The following is a 12,172-nucleotide window of genomic DNA, read 5'->3' as shown; positions in this document are numbered from 1 at the left end:
CAGCTCCTAAGTGGTTTGGGAGGGGTATAGTGAGTGCAAAAGCCAAATAGACATGTTTGAGCTTCAAATTGGGGCACAATAGGAGTGCACAGAAGAGCTGGCTACGGCGTCCTAGCTCAGGGTATGAAGAGTACTCCACCTGCCAAGTTCAGCTTTGAGAAAAGCGATACAGCGGCTAAATGGCAATCAAACACCTAGGTTATCTGCCTTCGCATTAACGCCAACCATCGGCCATATAGTGGCTAAGTGGGCATTGGCTAACAATGTGGTGGACCTTTGAATTCCCCAGTGATTCAAGTCCTTCTCCTGAGAGATTGTGAACATGCCTACCAGTTTTCTACCAATTGTATGGTTTTGTCGGAAATAGATTGTGAGTGGAAGTTTGTAATGATGAAAAGCAGAAAAAAAAAGTCCTGCGCTCCGGGATGTGAGTGCTACGGAGAGACTTTCAGAGCACAGAGAAGTATTGTATTTTCAAGAAAAAAATGCTTGCCGGTTGCATCCAATTTTCTTCTGCAATAGATCTTTTTGTTAGGTGCAAAATACTGACTGATAGAAATCTCAAGGTTAACACTTGGAAAAATGATGGCCTAGCATATTACCATTGAGCGCAGAGTCCTTTTCAGCGACAATGAAGATGTATTGCACTGGCTGCTGAAGACATAGGTTCCAGTTTTATATTAGCATCTTGTCTATGACTCAGTTGTGAGAGATTTCACTGTTCAGATTCTTGTTCATTTTTGGATTTCAAGACAATGATGCTTCTGTTTGTGTGTCCTCTCCCTCCCTCCAGAGCCTGGTGGCCTGTTTTGGAGGCCCTTTTCTAAGTGGGGTGTGTCTGCGACTGTCCAAAGATCTTCGGCACTGCAGAGGAGGACTTCCTGATCTGGTTGTGTGGAATACAACGAATAGCAGCTTTAAGGCAAGATTACAGGAGCAAATACCTTTATTTAATTGTACTGAACTAACATAGTGTTGTATATAGCTCTTTCTGCATTTAACAGGCCACTGTTACTCAAATAAGCTCACCTGGTCTATCAGCCTCTGAAATGCTAGAGTCTGGTACAGAGTATGTTTTAGCAATGGATACTGTAACTGTACAGAGCTCCCACGCATGTTTACAAAAAGGCATTCAGACACACATGGTTTGTGGATCCGTTTTCAGTTATTTTAGTGTAACAAATATTCAAAGCTTTCCTTCCATTAACATGATATTTTCAATGTGCATGCTTTGCCTTGTCCTTTCAGAGCCCCACAATGTATTGGGTAATAAACACTTCATCACATGGGCCGATAATTAGTATAAAAGAGAATGAAAATGTATAAGTCTTCTCCGTTACTGACCTTGCTAAAGAATGCGATTCACAGTCATGTTCTGTTTCTATAGTACCCGGCGAGGTACTATATAGGAATGAAACAAACCTTCTGATTGGCCCTCCCCAGGTCCATACCTCGCCCGGAATTCCATTCCCTTGTCCCCGGCGGGGGGCGTGGCAGCCCCTCAGCCAATGAGGAGGCTCGAAACGGGGCCATTCCCGCTCCGAGCCTCCACACGACTGTAGGCGGCCATTCTCCCCTGCTGGAGATTCAGGTACGTTTTTATTGTTTTATTTTTTTATTCCTCCCCTCTCCCCCACAAACAGTCTCCTCCCGCGCCCTCCCAACCCCACTTACCTTCTTATCTGTCCTTTTTCTGTCCCAGCGCATCCGCTCCCGATGGCCATTATGGAAAGGGAAAACTGACTCCGTTTTCCCTTCCCAAGCAGACATTTTCTTTGACATTTTCTTTTTTTTTCTGTTCAGAAACGCCAAAAATCAACCATAACTCACGCCACCACTGTGCACTGCTAAGAACACGTACGACATCAAAGATGGCATCACTGATGACATCATATATCAAATTAATTTCGGTGAAAAGTCCCTACAAGGGGTTGTGTTTATAATATTGGTAACAAGCATGAACTTAATGTATTAAAGAATGTACTCATCAAAACAAAACATTATATTGGAGTTTTGTTAATACAGGAACCTAATCATACATACACACAGGCAATGGCTGCAGCATGCACCATAGAAGTACTATCATTTTTATCTGGTAATTTTGGATGGCAAAATAATGACTGCTACCGAATCAGTGTTTTGAGTAATGTTAAACATGAAATAAAAAGCTAACAATTCAAGACTTACTACACACTTGTGTTAATACAAACAATACATATGAAGACCCACAATGCGTACAAATCATCGGCACATACAGGGAAACTAAAGTGAGGAAAAAAGAAAGAACATCACCACAAAATGTCAATAACATTAAAGTTCATCTTCATGTATTGTATGTTTGAGACCTGCTTATTGCCTGTGTATGTGCCGCATGAGCTGAGACCAAACCCTAAGGAAAGTACTGTTTGAACATACAAGGTTAACGTCTAGATATATAGCAACTTTTGAATTTTCATATTCTGACTGTAAATGTACAAAAACGTGTTGCCTAGTTCTGTTAGTGAACAAAAACAAGTGGCCTAGATATGTGATGTCATGCACAGCGGTGTTGCGAATTTTGGTTGTTTAGCTTACCATAACTGGCGAATTTCAGGGCTTTTCTGTTTTACCTGTAACCATAACGTCCCTTTAAAGTTTTTTCACTGAATTGCATAGGTTTTTGTGAGTGAAAATGTTTCATGATCTTACATCACTGTTATATGTTATTATTAATTCCTCTTTTAACATATATGAAAGAACCGTAAACCTCCTTTAACAAACATATTTTTTGCAACGCATACCGATGTGTGACGTAATCAGCAGCGCATGTTGGAGATGCAAGACCTGGTTGAATTGCCTAGGACAAGAGGCAAGACCATGACCCCAGCTGCACCAATCCACCCCCGTTATCCACTGCACCTACCCTGCATCCTAGTTCATTGTCGACTATTTCCTCATAATGTGACCAATTGCAAGTGCTCATGGCTTGCAGCAATGGCCAGTCTCCACAATCCATGAGGCATGGGCTTCAGCCATGCCGCATTCCTCAATAGGCAAACCAGAGTAGACATTTGTCTTCGCCGAGGGCCAGGCCCACTGCCGAGGCAGCAAAGTTATGTCACTATTTTTTGTACTTACTTTTTTGACACAACACTTTGAAAAAAGTCAAACACAGGACAGATTTGTAAAAGTATGCTTTCAGGTCCTTGCTGATGCTCTTCGCACAGGTTTTCTGCAATCCCATCCAGCACTTCAGGCTGTAAACGTAAGCAGAATATTTTTTCCCATTTAAACCTAGGGCTTTGGCCATGCTGCATGCCCCAATAAGCAAATCAGACGACACATGTGTCCTTTCTCAAGGCCAGACTGATTGCCCAGGCACTAAAGGTATATCACCATTTTTTGTATTTACGTTTTCACAAATTATAAAAAAATAAAACACAGGACCAATTTGCAAAACCATGCTTTGAGGGCATTGCTGATGCTCCTCGCGAATGTTTGCTGCAATCCTGTCCAGCACTTCGGGCGGTAGCCACAAGCAGGATGTTCTTTTCCTTTCCAACCTATCCCAATTTCGAAAAACTGGACCACATATCCCCCCGTCCCTGGTGGCCATGACCACATTAACCCCATTGCCGGTCCCTCGTGGTCATGGCCAGTAGCCAGATTTTCTGGGTCGTGGATAATCTGGCCATTGTCCGTGGCCACAAGCTATACCTCAGTCACCAAAGGTATATCATTATTTTTTGTATCTACATTATGACACTTTTCAAAAAAGAAAACGCTGACACAGTTGCAAAACAATGCTTTTGGGTATTTGCAAATGCTCCTTGCACGCGTTTGCTGCAAATCCGATCATGTTTTACTTTTTTGAAAAATGTCAATATGAACGTACAAAAAATAGTTATAGAACTTAGCCCACACTTGACAAAATCCATTCAGACTTTGCACAAACATGCAAGGTTGTGCAGATTCGTCAAAAAGCAACAAAGTTATCAGACATCTAAAAATGTTAAGATTCCCCCCTCTAATTTTGCACCCTCTTGACAAAATACCACCAAAATTAGCAAAAACATTCAAATCTGGGTCTAAACTCTTTTTGCAGATTTGTCAAACGGCATCACATTTGTAAGCCTTTTAAAAATATTTTGGGTCACCCTCTAATTTTTTCCCCCCTTTGGCGAAACAGCACCAAGAATCAGTCGGGGTCAGGTCTAAAATGATATAGTAAAATGTCATGCAGTTTCATCGAGTGGTGCCAAAGTTATAAGCCATCCAAAAGCTGCTTTTCACCGACCCTGTAATGCAGAAATATGCGTGGATGTCCCTGAATATCTGAGATGTTTGCGAACATTGCAGGACTGTGCCGGACATCTGAGATGTTTGCTTACTTCATAGAAGAAAAACCACCTGCGTTTTTTGGCTTTTTATGGCCATATCCTATCCCATCCTCATCACCGCTCACCTCCCTAGAGATAGTTTCATTTGTCTGACAAGTGCAATGTTGTGTTTTTTGTTATGTTTTACAGAGATTTCCGTGTACTACGGGCGCAGTTCACAAATCCAACATGGCTTCCATTGCAAAAGCTTTGACGCACCTCATGTTTTTAATTGACCAATCAGCGGGCGCGTATGTTGTCCACAGACATCACACCGGACCCTGATTGGTCCAGAGGCGACCGCAGACCACGAATCAGGAAATTAGTCAGTTTCACCGTATCCAAATATCACTTTCTTTTTGACCTATTTTTTGGCCATTTTTTTTAAAACTACTGGAAGGATTTACACCAAATTTACAAAAGCACAATTTCGGGACCAAGCCACCACTCCTAGCACAGATTTGGTAAAAATCCATCGAGCGGTTTGGGCTGTAGACGCAAGCAACATCTTTTTTCCATTGCATCTGAGGATTTCAACAAATTTTGGGACCCCCTTATAACTCTCTCCCCCCACGCCACCCACCTCCCCCTGGACGAAACCGCACCAAACTTTGCAAAACCATTCTGAAGGGGCCATATACTTTTTTTGCATAGTTTGGCGAGGATTCATCCCGGGGTGGGGGGAATTTATAATCAGCCCAAAAAGTGCTCCTTCTAGAAGATAGATATATTTTGCAGGCAACAAAAAAACACAAAAACGCCGGAACAACGGTACAGACCGCACTTCAAGGTCGGGGCACCAAAGACAGAGTGAAGGCAACACCATGGTATAGTGGAAACAGGTCTTTAGTGAAAAAAATATTTACATTGACAAACCAGGGCACACAAAGGGAAAAGACGCGTTTCGCACTTGCGGAGTGCTTGTTATATAATAGTACGGAGGTTGCAGTTAAGTAGAGTATCAAAATATATAGGAAACCCACAAAATAATTTGCTTATAATGTTTGACCCGCATGACGGATTTGGCTGAAATTGTACTTGTGGGCCCCCCCAGACTGCACATTTTAGGAAAGATCTGTTAAAAAATAACAAAATTATTATGAAAACAAAAGCTCAGTTTTGGCCTAGTCCCCATTAATGTTCTCATAGAGAAAAAAAGTCCAGTTTGCGCTTGTGCACACAGTGAAAACCGCTGGACGGAATTCGACCAACTTGGGCATGAAGCATTGACTCGATTTCCAGTGGGGCTGGGGTTATTGCGTCCAGTGATTTGACGGAGAAGGGGATGACCGCTTCGCCCAAAATTATAGCTATATCTCCCATGGTGCATTGCAGCAGAGAGGATTTTCAGGAATGATATTCTGCAATTTTTCTTTGTCCAATATTCATGAATATTCAGGGTAATATTCGAGGTAATCCAAAAATGAAAATGTGTAAAAATGCCATTTTGAGTAGGAACAAGAATTAAATGGCATCGGACTAGAGTTGGGGAGGGGGACAGAGGACACTGTAAGGAATTCATGGTGGCAACAGTAAAGACCGACACAAGTGATCATAGTTCAATGGTGTTTATTAAACTGCAAAGGTAGGTTGGAAAAATGCCTAATCCTAAACCTAAATCTAAGATGGGAGCAAGCTTCAACCATCTAATAATAAGGCAGTCCTAGTGGCATTGTGTCAAATAAAAGGGCCTATACTAAGAAAAACCTATGGCCAATCCGTACGCTAAATACAAAAACAAGTATTTAATAATATTCTTAAGAAAGAAGATAGTGTTCACAAATCATAACTAAGGCCGTGGTATTCGGGGTCCCCCTTACCCACGTTTTCAGCACAGGATAAGGGTGGACTTTGGACAACAGCACACACTCGAGCTTTCCCAGCACGAGCTAACAGTTCCGCTTTCAGCAATCAGGTCCTTCGGTGGTTGTCTGTTTTCTTATCAAAAGTCTCTTGCCATCTTGGGCCTGATGTATTCAAATAATCGAACAAAGAGTTCAAAGTTCCTTTTCACATAAACATTGGGTGATGCTTTTCACCCCGGATCCCCTCTTCCTGGCTCGGACCTTTCTTAATTGTTAGCCTCCCTCTGCCGTGTTCAATATAACTTTCAACACAATCTTCTTGGTATAATTCACTAATCTCAATGTCTTTTTTTAAACAATTCACTGTGGACATCCCTCGGCTGGGTTCACTCTTGCCAATCTTGTCATTCTCACTCAACTTTTACGATGCAGGATTCACTTCCCTTAGCTTCACAATCATCTGTCGGTCAGAGTTTTCGACTGTACAGAGGATTTTTCAAGACCCCTATAGGACCACTTTGACCCCTCTTCTCGCCTTTCCCAAGGCATTCTGGTTACGGTAGTTTCAATACTTGGGTATTCAATACTTGGGTATTCGACCAAAGTTTCCTGAGTGAGCACCCACATGGTGCCGGACTCCTCTGTTGCTGGTTTTCCCCCTTTTAAAGCTATTTATGCTTTCAAAGTTCAATTAGCCTTTTGCTACTTTTCGTTCAACACATTTTGGTTTCTTATCGACTATCCCCTCGAATCACAGGCTGTGATGAAACACTTGGCTTTCTCTTTCTCCTCAGATTCAGGGTTGGTACCACGGAGACCAGCGTCTCTCTCCTACTTGGTTATCAGCGGAGGAGGGTCTTGTGTACCGTGCGCATCTGCTGCAACGCGATTCCATCTGCGGAGGTCTAACAGGCCTTTGTCGGATAGGGCAAGGTTGCTTCTCTCCTTGTCACCCTCTCGATATGTGCCGTCTTCCTCCTCCTCTTGAACTCCCGTGCTGAGTTAGCTCCCTGGACATGCAGTCTGCCTTGCTCGTCTTGTGCTCTTGTGCTCCACCTTTTATCCCTATGGGGAAGGGAAAGGACCGTCAGGTGTGTGCGGTTCTGGTCAGTTTCCTGACTTTGCCTGACCCTGGTGTTGGGACTTGTCAGGTAAATGGCTTGAGTGTTAGTCCATCGACTATCATAGTATGCGAAAGTGTTTGTGTCGGAAAAGGGGCGGGGGGAGTAAAGTGTTTGTGTTTCCTACGTGGAAGATTGGGGAAAAGTTGTCATAAGAAGGGGGATATTGCGTCTCACCCGTCACTCCCCAAGGACCCCCAACCAGGCGATCCTCCCTCAGTGGTCCCCCCTCATTAACTGGATCCAATAGCGATGGCTGTGTCCTGGCCACAGCGATGATGGACCCCCGGGGGACTAGTCAGGGAAACACCTTCAGATTTCTCACATCATGTGAAATTTGGGTGTGGAGTTCAGAGCATGAACATTTTTGCATTTTGTGGTTATTTATTTTCAAATTTAGGGTTCTTTTTGAAAGTGCGTCACAATTATAACCCTAAATGTTTTCTAAATATTTAGTTATCTGTAGTTCATTGCTGATATAACCCGAGTTATGAAGAAAAGGTTTTTTTGAAAAAAGAGTGGAAATAAATTAGATTAATAAAAAAAAGTGAAATTTTACAGTGTATGGTGAGGTGTGGGGTAACCTAGTTGGGCAACACCTCAAGGGGTGCAATATGGACCTGGCCAGTGAGCACAGAGGCCATACGCACTGGCCAGGGGCAAAGGCCATGATTTAGTGGGTCCGAAAGACATGTGTAGAGGCCACAAGCACCTAGTGGGTCCAAAAGAAACATACTGGGCGAACATGTACAGTGGGCATGGCCACTGGCCATGGCTAAAAGCCATGGCTAGTGACCCTGTAGTTTTTTAAAATATACAGATGGAATGGCCGAAGGCCGTGCTCACTGGCCAGGGCCAGATGCCCTGGTTAGTGATCCCAAGAGACATGCATAGAGGCCACAGGCCCCTAGTAGGTCCAAAAGAAATATATTTGAAGAACATGTACAGAGGACATCGCCACAGGCTGTCACCACTGTCCATGGCCGAAAGGCCCGTTAGTGTTTTAAAATATACAGTGGGCACGGCCAAAGGCCGTGGTCACTGGTGCCCTGGCTAATGGGCCCGAGAAAACATGTATATTGGGTCAAAAATAAACATACCTGGGGAACATGTAATGTGGACAAGGCCGAAGACCATGGCTAGTGGCTCATAAAAAAAAAAGGGTATAACAAAACCCTTGAAATTCAGCAGACGTGAGAAGTCATGACCAGCTAAACTCAGCACGTTTCCGTTGCAAAGCCCAAGAGTACTTACATATTACAAGAGAAGAGAAGGGATTCACAGTGACATACAAAATGCCATTATAGGGGGACATGGCATTATGGGGGACATCAACGAGAGTGTGCCAAGTTAAGCTGGTCATGACTTTCCACATCTGCTGAATTTTAACGATTTTGTTGCGTTAAATCTACTCAATTTATCTCCACCTTAACTAAGTTTTTTTTAGTGAATATATGTTCTTAGAGGATTAAATACAAACTCTTTGGTCATTGTGTCTCGTAAGGAATAGCATACTTCACCATGGAGGTAATGTATAGAACAACCCATACATTAACTGGGAACTTGTGTCTACTAGGTTATCAGGTGCTCTTGAGTGTTAAGACGGATTTCTGAACTCTGTCCTGGCGGCGCAGAAGTTCAGAAGGCCAACCTAATTACTTGGAACAGGGTAACCTCTGGACAAGCCAGACCAATCAGGGTAGCGATCGCGGCGGTCAAGACTAGGTCTCAAGAGGGGTGAGGGTGACTGAAAGCCCGCAATGAGCACACAAAGCAAGGACACTTACAAATTACTCCAAACAGGTGTTATATTAAAAATATATACACATTTATTCCAAGGCCTTTGCAACAATGACCGTAGCGAGAAATCACAATAAAACTCTAGTAAACCAACAAATACTAAACCAATACAATATATATATATACAAATACAAACGAGTCTAAAGCGTTAGATGCACGAAATGTGTAGTCCACCTAGAAGGGGAGGAAAACAGGCAGTGCGAAATAATGATTAGATCCAGTCCGCCTTCAGAGGCACCTAACTAAAAGGAAGTCCAAGCCCTACGAAGAGTGGAGCCTTGTGCTCAAAAGTACCTGCACCCGCTGGTGCCAACGGGCAAAAAGGGGAGTCTCTTCGAGGGAATCAGGCAGTTCAGTTTGGTGCACAAATGAAGAACAGAGTTCTGCGACTCAAGCGCAGCCTCTACTGTGGGCAGAAGCAGAGCGCGAGTACGGAAAGGCATGCTGTTTGACACAGCGGGTAAAAGCTATGGGCTCCTGCAGGAGGGCGACCAGTTCCTAGCTATGCTACTCACCGGTCCCCGATGCAAGCAGACCCAGGCTTCTCTGCGTCAGTTTCAGTGCTGGCAGGTCCACGGAAGCAGGGGACGTCTCGTTGTCGTGTAGATTCTGCAGCAGCAGAGTTGAGTTAAAGATGTCCCAAACGAAGTGAACTCGCACAGTTTGTTACCACAGCAGGGCAACGGAGCGGCCGTGTGTATCTCAGCCAAATGTACACTACTCACTTCAGACCTGGGAATGCCAAGTGTACGAATCGTGTGAGAGTGACAAGGACTCGAAATACAACACAACCTGGCGGCGGTTACAGAGCAAGACTCCTGGGTAGGCTGGTCAGTCTGCTGGATGGCCCAGAGACACTTCCGAAGGCTTACGTGCAGGAGATGGTGAAGATGCCGAGAATAGCTGTTCCCGCTATTCCAAGGGTCGAAGTACCAGTACAGGCCTTCTGGTTCGATCAGAGGTAGAAAGGGTTTCACAAGGCGACAGCAGTGCAGAGGAGCAGTCCTTCAGCGGGTCACCAGCGATTCCTCGGTTCAGCCTCGTGGTTGCAGGATACTTGGCTCCTGTATTCCTTTGTTCGTGAGAACTCAGGAGATCGACATGGTAGTGGCGTTTCTAGGCCCCTCTTATCCACGGTTCCCTTCGCGCCAAAACGGAGGGGACCCAATTGGAGATCCACTCATAAAACACTCACACCATACGTGGACCTATCACGGACCACGGTGGTCCCAGGCATTCATACCACACTAGACTCTCTGGCACCCAGGATGTGTATTGGGGCCAGACATCCCAGCCCACATCCTGGAGACACACACAAGGCCTGTAGAAGCCTGCGAAAGCATCTGTGTTTCGCAGGAAAGTACATGCCCAAATAAGGAAGGCCCCGGGTCGGCTCGACCTGGGGAAGGTGAAGGGGGCAAGACGGTCAGCGGACAGGACAAAGGAGCCTCGTGGTCTGGCCATTTTGGGAACCAGCCCACCATTTTGGGCTAAACGCGAGAAACGCGCTTAAAACGCCAAAAGGAGCTCAAAACACAAGAAACGATCGCTGCCACCATTCCCGTCCGTGATTCACTTGCACCGATCAGTTACAATCCAAAAAGAGTATCTAGGGCCTGTAGAAGCCTAGAGATCCAAGAGAGCAGTAACTTAGCTTACAGTGCCCTCTTGTGTCATGTTGCACGAAAGCCGCAACATGATAAAGAAACTACGGAAAACAGCGTTTCCCGGTACTGACTGTCTTAAGGGCATGTCAGTTTCCCCGTAAGAATGGAGCGAAAGCCCAGAGGAGTGCGGCAGAAGGCTGCACTTCTCTGGCAAAGTCTAGATCATGGTGAAAACAGCAAAACGTTGAGGGGTTGCCACATGGAAGGAAAATTACCCACAATTAAGAAATCTTTCCTAACATTGAGCAACTGTTACCTTTGCACGCTCGTGTTAACCAAAAGAAAGGCGTCTCAGACTTACCGGAGGATCAGGTGCAAAAGTAAGAGCACACATGATTTTAAATAAGACACCAAGCAGTAGACTTATGTCTGTGGCACGGCATTGACCATGTTTGTTAGCAAATCATTTGCATGTGTGTATTTTTAATAACTTGGAATATGCAAAACAGCTCACTTGGGAATGTGGATTGTATATTTATTTTGCAAGCCCAATACTTTCAACATCACTTTTCTTTTTCAAATGCTCAGGTTGTCGAAGTGAAAGGTCCCAATGACCGTCTTTCACACAAGCAGATGATCTGGCTGGATGAACTGAGGAAGCTTGGAGCCCCCGTAGAAGTCTGTCACGTGGTTGCAATTGGTGCCAAAAGCATGCGTATTAGTTAAAAATATCATTTGATCACAGTGCCAATTTATGGATAGGAAATGCATTTAAAACAAATTCTATAAACATTAAGGTAATGTTTTGTTGCAACGTGTCCTTCTATCCTTTGGAACCAACTTGTTCTGTGGAAATTAATTGGAAATTAGCACGTTTTGTAAATTGCATTGCAAATAGGCTTATCTACCTTTCAAACGTTGGACTTTAGATTACAAATTCTATACAAAAAAAGTTTTCATTTCAAAGTGTGCATGTATTATCCATACATGCAAAGACTTCATGACCGAGAATATATCAAATGAAATAAACACATTTTTGCAAGACTTTTCAAATGTGTCATTTCCTTTAGTACATTTTCATTACCAAATCGTTTTTTATACAATTTTTAGATGACTAACGTTCGTTGTCCATGTCTGGTAGTATTTCACGAGCCCTACATTCAGTTAGCATCTTTTGGATTGTATGAGCATATAAATAAACCTTATGAGCAAGTGAAATGTAATGAGCTACTTATAATTTGCCATGGTGAGTCAGTGTATGGTTTATAGTTTGGGCTAATATTCAGGATAATTACTTTCTTAATAAATGCACTGTAATCTATAGTGGGGCAAGGCAAAGGCTAATGCTTTTCGTCTTTAGAAATTGGTGCTGCCATGTGCAATGTTGGCTTGACCAACCTATCTCTATTGGTTGACACCAGCAACAAGCACGCTCAGTCTTATGCAACCTTGACTATACTGCTGGTGCACACGAAGCAAGC

At 43.8% G+C, this 12,172-nt stretch overlaps 1 protein-coding gene across 4 annotated transcripts in view; it reads left to right on the top strand.

Annotated features, from left to right (window-relative positions):
- Positions 1 to 11,738, top strand: part of FAN1 (FANCD2 and FANCI associated nuclease 1) — a 169,252-nt gene extending 157,514 nt beyond the window's left edge. For all 4 annotated transcript variants that reach the window (XM_069624918.1, XM_069624919.1, XM_069624916.1 and 1 more), the window contains 2 exons: positions 794 to 922; positions 11,280 to 11,738. In XM_069624918.1, the coding sequence (XP_069481019.1) occupies positions 794 to 922; positions 11,280 to 11,417 (267 nt within the window). In that variant the 3' untranslated portion in view covers positions 11,418 to 11,738. The remainder of the gene's footprint in view (positions 1 to 793; positions 923 to 11,279) is intronic.
- Positions 11,739 to 12,172: the final 434 nt, after the last annotated feature.

Source organism: Ambystoma mexicanum, chromosome 11, assembly GCF_040938575.1.
Source record: "Ambystoma mexicanum isolate Mex_15411 chromosome 11, UKY_AmexF1_1, whole genome shotgun sequence".
Classification (NCBI taxonomy): Eukaryota; Metazoa; Chordata; class Amphibia; order Caudata; family Ambystomatidae; genus Ambystoma; species Ambystoma mexicanum.
The sequence above is the reverse complement of the archived record's forward strand: the minus strand, read 5'-3'. Positions and strand labels throughout refer to the sequence as shown.